The 12,165-nt window shown below is 49.6% G+C and overlaps 1 protein-coding gene across 1 annotated transcript in view; it reads right to left on the bottom strand.

Annotated features, from left to right (window-relative positions):
• LOC128052131 (histone-lysine N-methyltransferase PRDM7-like) overlaps positions 1-12,165 on the bottom strand; it is a 40,297-nt gene that overhangs the window by 8,463 nt on the left and 19,669 nt on the right. Inside the window, 2 exon segments of the mRNA XM_052644573.1 lie at positions 8,720-8,790; positions 8,879-9,075. Of these exon segments, the coding sequence (XP_052500533.1) occupies positions 8,720-8,790; positions 8,879-9,075 (268 nt within the window).

The raw sequence follows: 12,165 nt of genomic DNA on the forward strand, positions 1-12,165 counted from the left end.
AATAGCATGGATACCTCCTGTATATACGGAAGTTAACCAAGAAAACTGAGTCACTCCCTTAAGTGTCCAAAGCCATCACCTTAAATGCCGTCTTCAGACACAAACAGAAGACGTGGGGGGAGGGGAAGCCAGTTACGGCAGGCTATCATGCAAAACACAGAGAAGAAGGGTGTGGTTGCTTGCAGATTGAAGTTAGGGCTTGTCCGTTGATAAGAGTTACTTGAGATTTAATCATCTGCCTATTTCTGGTGGGGAAAGGGACAGCCCTTCAATATGGAGACTTCTCTACTGTAAATGTCCTTCTCATAAGGACAGTTACTACTCAGCTTTCCAAGATCCCTTTTTTAAAAAAACATTAGACTGAAATAATCCTTATGCCAGAGAGTCGTATTTTAGTCAAGTCAGGTCTGCTCGCATAAACTTCTAGGATTTCCTTGTAATTATGCGAGGGCCCACCTTCTCCCATAGGAAGGAGAGTGGCTGGATTCAGGGCCTGACAAGGCTGAATAGTAACATGGAGGTTCTCACATAACAGTCCCTGGTATTGAGTAATCTGGATGTCGACAGCCATTTATGGGGGTCCCCTCGCAGGAGAGTGTTGACTTTTATGATCAAATCTTGGCCCAAAGTCAGCTTGGTTGCCTCACGGACCAGTAAGGCAACCACAGCAACTGCCCATAAGCATCCCGGCCACCGGGTGGCAACGTTGTCTGGCCGTTTCTGGAGAGAAGCCATGGGTCTGTCCCCTGTCCCCGCAGTCTGGGACGACACTCCCATAGCCACGTTGCTTTCAGTCCTGTAAAGAGTAAGCGGCTTAGCGAGGTCTGGCAGGCCCAAGGCGGGCCTGATGTAAGTGCACTGCGTTTGAATCCTGGTACCGCTGGGACTTGTTTCGCAAGCTTGGGGGTGTTGTCTTCCGCCCAGACCTCAGGGAATTGTGGCGTTGACTCTCTCTGTCTCGAATGTTTAGCCCTTCCAGGAGATTGTGCAACCTCCATTCATCTTGAGGGGTTACTGAGGGGGAGACTAAAGGGGTGGTTGGGCCCCCTCAGAGAGTGGGCCTTTCCTGGGAGGGAAAGGTCACTTGTGCCCCCAACTTAGACAGCAATCTCTCCCCAGCAAAGGTGCTGGGCATTCAGGGATGTGCAGAAATTCATGAGTCACTTGGTGCTTCCCCTCCCTCATCTGGCATTTTCAGGGTAGGCTTGAGACACAGAGGCTGCATTTATCACCATCTGAGACCCAGCAGCCTCTGATCGATTGGTGTACAAAGTCTATAGGCCTCGCACAGTCTTTCGTAGAGCTCAGAGGGCGATTCGCTTTCCCTTTGAATCATTTCGGAGGGTTTTGCCATACTCAGGTTTTTGGGCCCCCCCTCGAGGCCTTGTAAAATAGCCACATGACATCTCTCTAGGTGGCCACTCCCTTTCTCTGTGTTACAGTCCCGACTGGGCCTCCCTCTTAACGGGGGTCGCTGGTTCTGCCCACTGCTGTGGGTTGGCAGTACCCTCAGGTGCCATTTCTCTTAACCATTTTCTGGCCTCAGTTAGGATCCTGTGTCTTTCCTCAGTGCTGAGAAGGGAGACTAGTAATTAGTTATGTCATCCTATGTAGGGCGGTGGGTTCGAAAAATAGTCTCCATTAGCCTAATCAGGGCTTGTGGCTCTCCCGAGTATGGTGGAGTGTGTCTCTTCCAGTTTAATATAGCCGTAGAGGAAAGTGGCTGGTAATAATATGCTACAGGGGGCTGATGGTAGTGCCCACATGCGTCCTGAACTGGAGGCTGCTGTAGCTCTCTGAGGGGCATCTGTAGTGGGGTTCTTTCCCTTTGCTCCTTGGTGGCACACAGCCTCTAATTTCTGCATTTTCTTCCCCCTCCCCATCAGTACTCACTGGGAGAGGTGGATACAACCTAGGAGGTCCAGCAGAGGTGGAATTCTGGGGGCTTTGACCAGAGGTCTCCATCGCTGGGGTCGGAGCCTCCCGAGACGGCAGCTCTGTGATCTCCAGGAGAGCTGGCAGAGGAGCAGCGGCTGCTTCAGGAGCTTCACCCGGCCCTGGATCGGGCGTTAGGCCGCCTCTGGTCCTGGTGGAGCACTGGGAAGCAGGTGTGTCATTATCCAGTACGGGGGAGGGGCAGGTCATCTCCATCCAAATCCTGTAGAATTTCCTTTTTTTATCATCTTTTTTTTGCCATAAATACTCCCTCCTTTCCCTTCTGGATACAGAACCTTGTCCAAGTAGGCGGGTCTTGCGCTAACCCTAGCCGTGAGTCAGTATATGGGTATTGATCCGGCTGTCCTGGCTCTCCGGGACTACTGTATAGACTGTCTCCACTAGTTTTAAGCTCATGGTGTCCTTGGTGGCCATCGTACTCCTGTAGGGGGCCATTCGACCTCACAGAGTATGTGGAGGCGGTTAGGTATCATCTTCACCCCATCAGCTCAGTTCAGTTCAGTTTAGTCGCTCAGTCGTGTCCGACTCTTTGCGACCCCATGAATCACAGCACGCCAGGCCTCCCTGTCCCTCACCAACTCCCAGAGTTCACTCAAACTCATGTCCATCGAGTTGGTGATGCCATCCAGCCATCTCATCCTCTGTCGTCCCCTTCTCCTCCTGAGCCCAATCTCTCCCAGCATCAGAGTCTTTTCCAGTGAGTCAACTCTTTTCATGAGGAGGCCAAAGTACTGGAGTTTCAGCTCTAGCATCAGTCCTTCCAATGAACACCCAGGACTTACCTCCTTTAGAATGGACTAGTTGGATCTCCTTGCAGTCCAAGGGACTCTCAAGAGTCTTCTCCAACACCACAGTTCAAAAGCAGCAATTATTTGGCACTCAGCTTTCTTCACAGTCCAACTCTCGCATCCATACATGACCGCTGGAAAAACCATAGCCTTGACTAGATGGACCTTTGTTGGCAAAGTAATGTCTCTGCTTTTGAATATGCTATCTGGTTGGTCATACCTTTCCTTCCAAGGAGTTAGTGTCTTTAATTTCATGGCTGCAATCACCATCTGCAGTGATTTTGGAGCCCCCCAAAATAAAGTCTGATACTGTTTCCACTGTTTCCGCATCTGTTTGCCATGAAGTGATGGGACCAGATGCCATGATCTTCATTTTCTGAATGTTGAGCTTTAAGCCAACTTTTTCACTCTCCACTTTCACTTTCATCAAGAGGCTTTTTAGCTCCTCTTCACTTTCTACCATAAGGTGGTGTCATCTGCATATCTGAGGTTATTGATATTTCTCCTGGCAATCTTGATTCCAGCTTGTGTTTCTTCCAGTCCAGCGTTTCTCATGATGTACTCTGCATAGAAGTTAAATAAGCAGAGTGGCAATATACAGCCTTGACGCACTCCTTTTCCTATTTGGAACCAGTCTGTTGCTCCGTGTCCAGTTCTGACTGTTGCTTCCTGACCTGCATGCAGCTTTCTCAGGAGGCAGGTCGCTGAGTCCCTGACTCAGGATGTCTGGTTTTCTCTAACAATCGCCTTTTGATGTTCAGACTGCCTGCTCTTTGTTGCAGAGCTCCGTGTAACCTGGCTCCTCCCTTCACCTCCTGGGAGCAGTTCTCTCAGGGTTACTTGAGACGGTGTCTCCTGGGCTTGTAGTCCTAAAAATTCCCACTGAATAAAACATAACTCTCAACTTTTAGGTTGTGCGTCTTTTTTAAGTGACAGGAATATTGTAACATTGTTCCCATTTTCATTGTTTAAGGAACCTTCACACTGTCTTCATGGGTCTCCCAGGTGGCAGATCCCATCTGCCAATACAGGAAACATAAAAGACGCGGGTTCAATCCCTGGGTTGGGAAGATCCCCTGGAGGGGGACACGGCAACCCACTACAGTATTCCTGACTGGAGAACGCCATGGACAGAGGAGCCTTGCAGGTTACAGTCCGTGGGGTCGAAAAGAGTTGGACATGACTAAAGTGACTTAGCACGCATGCTCTCTCCACAGAGATTGTTCCCAGTTGACATTCCAGGATCGATGGAGGAGGGTTCTCATTTCTCCACACCAGCTCCAGCCTTGGTTCTTTGCAGAGCGTTTGGCAATGGGCATTCTGACTGGTGTGAGGTGATGCCTCGTTGTAGTTTTGATTTGGATTTCTCTAATATTTAGCAAGATTGACATCATTTCCTGTGAATTTTTTTTAAAAGAGTATGAGCGTGAAACCTCTTGCAATAGACTCTTGAACGTCTGCCCTGTGTTTTGATGAACCCTCCTAAAACATTCCTTGAAGCCGGGTGTTGTTTACTCACAAGGCCATGGGCCCTGTGAATATTAAGGGTCCATCTGCACAGCTTTCGACGTTGTTGTTACGGAAAACGGCCACAAGGGGGCAGCATTTTTCATGCCCCTTTTTTCTTCTTTCTGTGCAATTTCATTTTGATCTTCTATTGGAATAGAGTTGATGGCCAATGTTGTGTTTGTATAAGGTGTACAGGAACTTAATTCAGCCATGCATAAACACATATCTATTCTTTCCAGGGTTTTCTTCCCGTATACAGAAGATCCTAAAAAGTAGTGAGAAGCAGGAGTCGGAGAAGGGAATTAAAATGCAGCAGGAGGTGGCGGAGGTGTTTGAAACAAACGGAAACCCACGAAATGTAATCCTATAGAAGCAGGGCTCTACAAGTTTAAAGCACGGAACCCGGATTCTGGAATGCTTCACAATGGGCGCATTTTCCCTGAGAAAGTGCAGGAGAAGCCACCCACCGTGCCTGCTGGCTTTGACTTTGAAATGGAGAAAAGAATCAAACGGCGAGAAGCAAAGAGGGTATTGGAGGATAAACACTTTCAGTGTACACAAAGCCTTGCCCTAACCGCATCTTTTTAGGTGTTGCGGATGTTCCCAGTAAGAAAGAAATTCCACTCACTGTCCCCAGGACGCCTGCCTTTGTTTGGAAGGAGAGAACCCAAACCCACCCAAAATGAGGCTGGGGAGCAGCCAGTAGCGATAAGAACCCAACAATCGCCCATGACGGAGGACCTTTGAAGCCCCAAATCCCGGTGAGAACTGTGGAAATGCGCCCTTTCTGTTTTGATACAAAGAAAGTCACTCACAGAGGGAGAAGAAAGTAAAACAGCCGCAGAAAGGGGAGGCGGCACATTCTCTGCGCTTCCTTCGCCTCATTTTACCGCCATTGACCTGCAGGAGAAGATCACGAAGAACACGGCTCAGGCTGAGCCTTCTGCGTGGAGCCTGGCAGGAGAGGCGCATACACTTGGGTTCTCTCCGCCCCTGGGGACAAAGAAGGCTCCACCCGGTGTCACGGACAGAGCAGCTCCGGTTCCCGGCTGGCGTCTGCAGCCGAGTCTGGCGGCGGGGACGGCTGGAGAACCCGGGTGGTACCCACACAGTCAAGGGCCGCTCACACAGTAGTTTGTGTGGCTTGCATCCTCCTCCTCTGTTTTATATAAGTCAGAATATATAGTTGATTTGGTTTGTAATTTATTCACTTGAAGTGTAATTTTTACTGCTTTTACCCTTCACTTTTTATATTTAAAAATAAAGATACTTGATTTAGTTTATAGTTTATGTCTGATTCTTTCCTCTTTGTGCAAAATGAATTTGGATTTAAGGAGCCCTTTGCTGGGAGGCGGAGCCTCGCTAACCGCCCGACGAGGCAGAGACCTGACTGTGTGTCTCTCACCAAGGCTGTCTGCCGCTTCGGGCGGGGCTGCTGTTCAGGCACCGTCTTCCCATGTTGGCGCTGAAGATGAGGGAACGCTGAGCAGGGTGTGCATTACGTCCCCCTGTGACCTAGGCTGGAATCAATGTTTGTCTTACTGAAAATTAACAAAGCAGTTCCGTACTCCTCTCCACAGTGATTCTCAGCGTTTGCATCTCATCAGCACCGTGAGTGTTCTCTTTCCTCCACGTCTCTCCACCCTTTTCCTTTGTAGACTGAGGATGGCCTTTCAAACAGCTGCAGTGTTCCCTCGCTGTGGTTTTGATTTGCACGTCTCTAACAATTCCTGGTGTACAGCACGGTTTCATGGGCTTTGATTTTAACTTGAGTGTATGGAATTGACTGGAAATTTTCATCTTCACAGTCTGCCCAGTTCTGTTTTCAATTAGTTACCCATGGAAACTCTTAAAGTACTGGTATCATTTACGGCCCAGCAGTCCTTGTGAACGTGAACAGTTAGTTACCCATGGAAACTCTTAAAGTGCTGGTATCATTTAGGGCCCAGCAGTCCTTGCGAATGTGAAGTGTTTATGAGTGTTACAGTGAAGTAAGAAATAGTTTTTCCTCTTTTGCCTTTTGAGTCCTTCTCTCCTTTAACTGTTCCTGATACACAGCCTGCATTGATAATTAAGTCTCCTTCTTTTCAGAAGACTAACCTGTTGTGTAAGCTACATCCGGCACCTGTGTGTGTGTGTGTGTGTGTGTGTGTGTGTGTGTGTGTGGTTGGTCACTCAGTTGTGTCTGATTCCTTGTGATCCCGTGGACTGTAGCTCACCAGGCTCTTCTGTCCATGAAATTCTCCAGGCAAGAATACTGGAGTGGCTTTCCATGCTCTTCTCCAGGGATATCCCACACCTATTGCCCTCTAACTCTGCATGAGCCATGTTTCACATCTATTTTCTTTTAATTTTATGCTAGTAATATCCTGATGCTTAACTTTATGGTGCTCTCTCTGCAAACCTCTCCTTATAGTTTTTCTCTTTTTGCATTATGGAAAGAAAGCCTCAATGCAATTTACAAAAGACAATGGCCCCAACTCCTGCGACTGCCTGCTGGACCCAAGTTACTGGGCTCCCTGACGCCAGCCTATGGACTGTTTTGAAACAATGCAAAAAGAAAGAATACAGGATCCTTATGTTTGCTCTTTATCTCCAACCTCTGATGATGAGCCCCAACTGTGTGATCCCTTGATTCCCCATCAGGGGAGACACAGTTCTTGAGACACAAGTCTACTGTGTTCTCTCCTCTTTCAGCTTGGGGATTAAAGCCATCTGTCTATTTCCTCCAAAAAACATTTATTTCCACAAAAGTATAAGGTTCCTTCCAATGTTCTTGTTCTTTTTTGCATTGTTTCAAGAGTCAATAGGTTAATTTTCTGAAAAGAAGGAAACAGTTATCAATGAAGACGGTAGGTAAGGAGCAGCTAAAGTAGAGAAGGAATCGAAAGGCCGAAGAGAAGAAGCTTTTCCTTATTTCACTGCAGCGCAGGCACTAGCTGTAAAGTTTCTGTTGCAGGAGATGGCCACAGGGGGGCAGGATTTCTCCATGCCCTACTCCTGTTGCTACAGTAGCCAGAGCCTCAGGGTGACTCCTAGTCTGTGGATTCTTCTGGCACTTGCCAGAAGCCTGTGGCTCATTAACCCTTGTTTTTCTTTTTTAAAGTTAGTGTTTACTTTTTTGGAGGATAGCTGACTTTCAGTGTTGTGTTTGTTGGTGGAGAGATTCTTCATCAGTTATCCCCATACACATTCTGATTCATTGTTTTTTTCACATACACGTTATCATAGCGTGTGTAGTACAGCGCCCTTTCTACAGTAGGTCCGTGTCGATTCTATATTCTGTATGTATTTGTGAGGATAAACGAATCCCAACCTCCTAATTCATCACTTCCACCCAGCACTCTCCTGTAACAATGTCTGTTTCCTGACTGGGCGTGTATTTCACTTTCATAAAATAGCTCATCAGTACCAGTTTCTCCTTCTGAAGCGCTTCACTTACTGCAATTGTCCTAGTTCTGGATCAGCCCTGCAGACGGCATTACTTTCTCATGGCTGAATCATAAATCCCGTCTGTGCATATATGATTTCTTCATCCGTCTGTCCGTGCACATGCTGGTTACCTCCATGTCTCAGCTGCAGTGGATGCTGCTGCAGCGCATGCCTGTGTGTGGTGGTGTTCAGTCGCTACTTCTGTCTTGCAAAACCCAGACAGTCCCCGCGGGACACTCAGTCCCCATTCCCCTCCCTCAGCCCCTGGCACCCACCATCCTGCTTTCTGTGTCTATGGAGCCGATTGCTCTAGGGACCTTGTATGAGCGGACTCAAACATCGTTTGTTCTTCCGTGTCTGCCTTATGTCACTGAGCATAATGCCTTCAGGGTCCATCCACGCTGTAGCTTATGGCAGAACTGCCTTCGTTTCAGGCTGGACAACACTCATTGTGTGGATGGACCATGTTCTGCTTCTCCATTCTTTTCTCAAGGACACATGGGATATCTACATTAATCTCTCAGGTCTTAGAGTATTTGTGGAGTAACGTCAGAAAGTCCCATCATCTAAAAGTCATTCACCATTAACTACTTTATAAACGTTTTTAGTTTGGAAACCGTCAGAGCTCAGAAGAAGGGGAGAACGCACGTGAGCGTCACTTGTGTTCAGAAACGAGCACTTAGGGTGTTCATTTTATTCCCCGTGCGGGCGCTGTGCGTGTGTGTGCGCTGTGCGTGTGCGGGCGCTGTGCGTGTGCAGGCGCTGTGCGTGTGCGGGCGCTGTGCGTGTGTGTGCGCTGTGCGTGTGCGGGCGCTGTGCGTGTGCAGGCGCTGTGCGTGTGTGTGCGCTGTGCGTGTGTGGGCGCTGTGCATGTGCGGGCGCCTGTTGGTGGACACGCGCTGTTTGTGTGCATGGTGTAGGTGCACAGCGCATATGTGTGCGGCGTGGGAGTGTGTGTGTATGTGTGGTAATGGATCATGGGGTGGGGGCTTGGGGCCCGAGGTGGGCAGGCGGGCGCAGGTGGGATTTCCCACAGGCGCTCTGCTCTGATGGCGTCTATACCCCGCATCTGCCCACATTCTCCGTCTGGATGCAGCACGGTGCCCTGTGGGGGTCAACCCTGGCACGAAGTCACTTGACCAGGAGCCTAGGAGATGTCAAGCCCACTCCCCGACCCTGCGGGGAAGCAGTACCTGAGCGCACTCCATCTCTAACTGACCAGCAGGGTGGACGGACCCGCTCTCCCCGCGGACCCGGACGCTGCAGGGCTGTCCTGCCTGGGTGACCTGCGCAGCACCTCCTGCTGGGAGCCCAGAACGCTGCAGCTGGGCCACTTCCGGTCTGTCCTCACAGGACGCTGGGTGGCGCTCCACCGGGTTCCTGGCCTTCCCTGGCCCTGACCACCACGTGGTCGCAAAACCTGGTCACAGTTTTGTTTTACCTGCCAAAATGTTTAGTGACAAAGCTTTTGTTCCTTTCCTGATGTGGGTGAAGTGTGGAGCCAGTGATGATATCTTCAAGAAAGGTACGTCCCAGTTCTTGCACGCAGGTGAGCCCCTGTCCAACAATGAGAGACCCTGGGGGTGTGACCTGTGTCTCCTGGGAGCCCAGGCCTAAGCTACTTTGAGCCTGGCCAAGTTCTGTCTACGTGGTGGATTCAGACCTCTCCAAGTCCTGTCTACACTGATTATGTTTATACGTAATCAGCTCTTCTACAGTGAGGACATTTACGCCTGGCCGGGTACTCTGTGCAGTAGGACATGGAGGCCTGGGTGCAGACTAGGCCTGTCCTCTGTCCTGGAAGACTCCGTGCCTGTGTCTGAATGTCAGTGCTCAGACTTCTGGGGTCTGGAGCTGAGGTGGGTTTCTCTGGGTGACCGTGGGGTTCCATGGCCCTCCGAGGGGTCAGTGCTGAGGTAGGGCTCTTAGTCTTTCCCTCTGACAAGTTCAGCTCCCCTGGGGCTCATCGAGACGCCTCAGATAGGCCACCTGGTTGTTGTTGTTCAGGCTCTAAGTGTGTCCAGCTATTTGTGACTGCGTGGACTGCAACACACCAAGCGTCCCTGTCCTCCACGTCTCCTGGTGCCTGCTCAAACTCACGTCCACTGAGTCGGTGATGATCCAACCATCTCATCCTCTGTCGTCCTCTCCTCCTCCTGCCTTCAATCCTTTCCAGCATCAGGGTCTTTTTCAGAGTCAGCTTTTCCCATCAGGTGGTCAAAGTATTGGAGCTTCAGCTTCAGCATCAGTCCATCCAATGAATATTCACAGTTGATTTCCTTTAGGATTGATTGGTTTGATCTCCTTGCAGTCCAAGGGGCTCTCAAGTATCTTCTCTAACACCACAGTTCGAAAGCATCAGTTTTCGGTGCTCAGCCTTCTTTATGGTCCAGCTCTCACATCCATACACGCCTACTGGACAAACCACAGCTTTGACCATATTGACCTGGCTTGTTTACACACTGGGGACCCGCCAACCACAGCCAAGGTGTCCTGACCAAGGGAATGTGTGACCCCAGGTGGGGGGTCTGGGGACAGAGTCTCACCCCATCTGCCTGGGCCAGAATCATGCACAGAGGGAGACCATACACTCAAAGCAAAGAAAAAGGGGAGAATGCATGTGGGCTTCACTTGGCTTGTGTTTAGGAACAGATGCTTTACAGTATCATTTTATACAGGCCTCTGCCTATTTCCTCTTTACCCCTGAGCGGTTCCCCATCCCTGGGGCTCCTGGAGACTCCTCAGGTGAGCTACCTGGTAACTATTCCAATTCACCAGCAAGAGCATGGGGAGAAGGGAGCAGGTTTATCTGGGCAATTGATTATCCAGGCACATGGACCAGCAAACAGCTAATGAGCAGCAGGTGAGGTTGCAGCTGTGCTCTCCTTCCAGTAGACGTCCATACTCAGCAGAGACCAGACCTGCCCCTCCTCTTCCAGCCCAGCATCCGATGTGTTTTCACAGAATCTCAGTGGGATAACAGAAGACCCAGGCTGGCAGCACCATGGCAGTGTGTTCAACACTATTATGACGGCTGTAAAAACAGTTAATATCACACAGAACCAAAGGGAATGTGGGAGAGCAGGATGGGGAACCTGGGTCCCCAGTGAGACCCTCTCAGCAAGGCTGGGCCTGGGTCGGGCTTGGAGGGTGTGACTGAGAGTTTGTTGGACAGGACGCCACATTTAGAGGGTCTCCTGCAGTGTAGGTTTCAAGGCTACATAGCAACTAAGTGCAGAGCATGGCAGCGGAGCTGGTGGTTGTGGATCCTGCAGGCAGAACGCTGAGCCCCGAGTGTTGGAAGATCGTCTGGAGTCACAGGGCATGCTTGCTCTCTCTGCTGAGATGATCTCAGTGAGGATCCAGGTTCCCCCTCCTACTCTCTAGAAGCCATCAGACTGCAGCCACTCCCCACAGTAAGCCCTGAGGAAACTCTGAAAGGAGAAGAATACCTGCCCTCTAGCAGGAATCAAAGTGCAGCCACTTCTCATGGTGAACCCTGAGGAAACTCAGGAAGGAGAAGAATACCTGCATTTCAGCAGCCATCAGAGTGCAGCCACTCTGCACTGTGAGCCCTGAGGAATCTTGGGAAGGAGAATACCTTCCCTCTCGAAGCCATCAGGCTGCAGCCACTTCTCATGGGGAGCCCTGAAGAAACTCAGGAAGGAGAAGAATACCTGCACTCTACCAGCCGCCAGACTGCGGCCACTCCCATGGCCATCCCTGAGAAAAGTCAGGAAGGAGAAGACAGGATACTGGCCCCAGATGGTGAGGTGTGTATCAAAGGGGATGATTTCAATGAGATGACTCTTGCATCTTCCCATACATAAAAAGTGCTAAATTCCTTACCTTTAGATGCTGCCTGCATTTTTGAAGTACTAAAAGATTCTTGCTGAATAAAACATAACTCTCAACACCTAGATTATAAACATTTTTGTGTCTGTACATATGAAGTAGACACTTTCCAAAAAAGCAACAGAAGGTAAATCTCAGCATTCAGAAAACTGGCACCAGTGGTGGGCACTCCCCAAAAGAGGCAGCTGGTAGAGCAGTTAGAGCAATCAGGTCCCCCTTTTCCATAAGACTGTGGAATGGACACTGAACTGTTACAGGGAAGAACAAAATCTGACTCCATGTTTAAAAAAAAATTTTTTTTTTCAAATTAAATATTTTACTTTAAACTTTGCTTCTTCTTGGTTTGTTTGCTACAGGGATACTGTCCATACATAATGGCCTGCTTCAAGAAACCCTGGCCCTCTGCCTTTGTTCAGGAGCTGTCCACCTGTGGATGGCTACAGGAAGGGAGAAAGTAACACATCTCCTCCTGGGGCTGGCCATTCCAGGAGGTATTTGCCAGATTAATGGCCTTTTACTTTATTTCCTCACCTTCCCAGCCCCGTGTTCTATAAAAGACACTGGCAACCAGACCCTGACGAGCTGGTTTCGCTGAATTGCTAGTCTGCTGTCTTCTCAGTCTGCC

Source organism: Budorcas taxicolor, chromosome 8 (genome assembly GCF_023091745.1).
Source record: "Budorcas taxicolor isolate Tak-1 chromosome 8, Takin1.1, whole genome shotgun sequence".
Taxonomy (NCBI): domain Eukaryota; kingdom Metazoa; phylum Chordata; class Mammalia; order Artiodactyla; family Bovidae; genus Budorcas; species Budorcas taxicolor.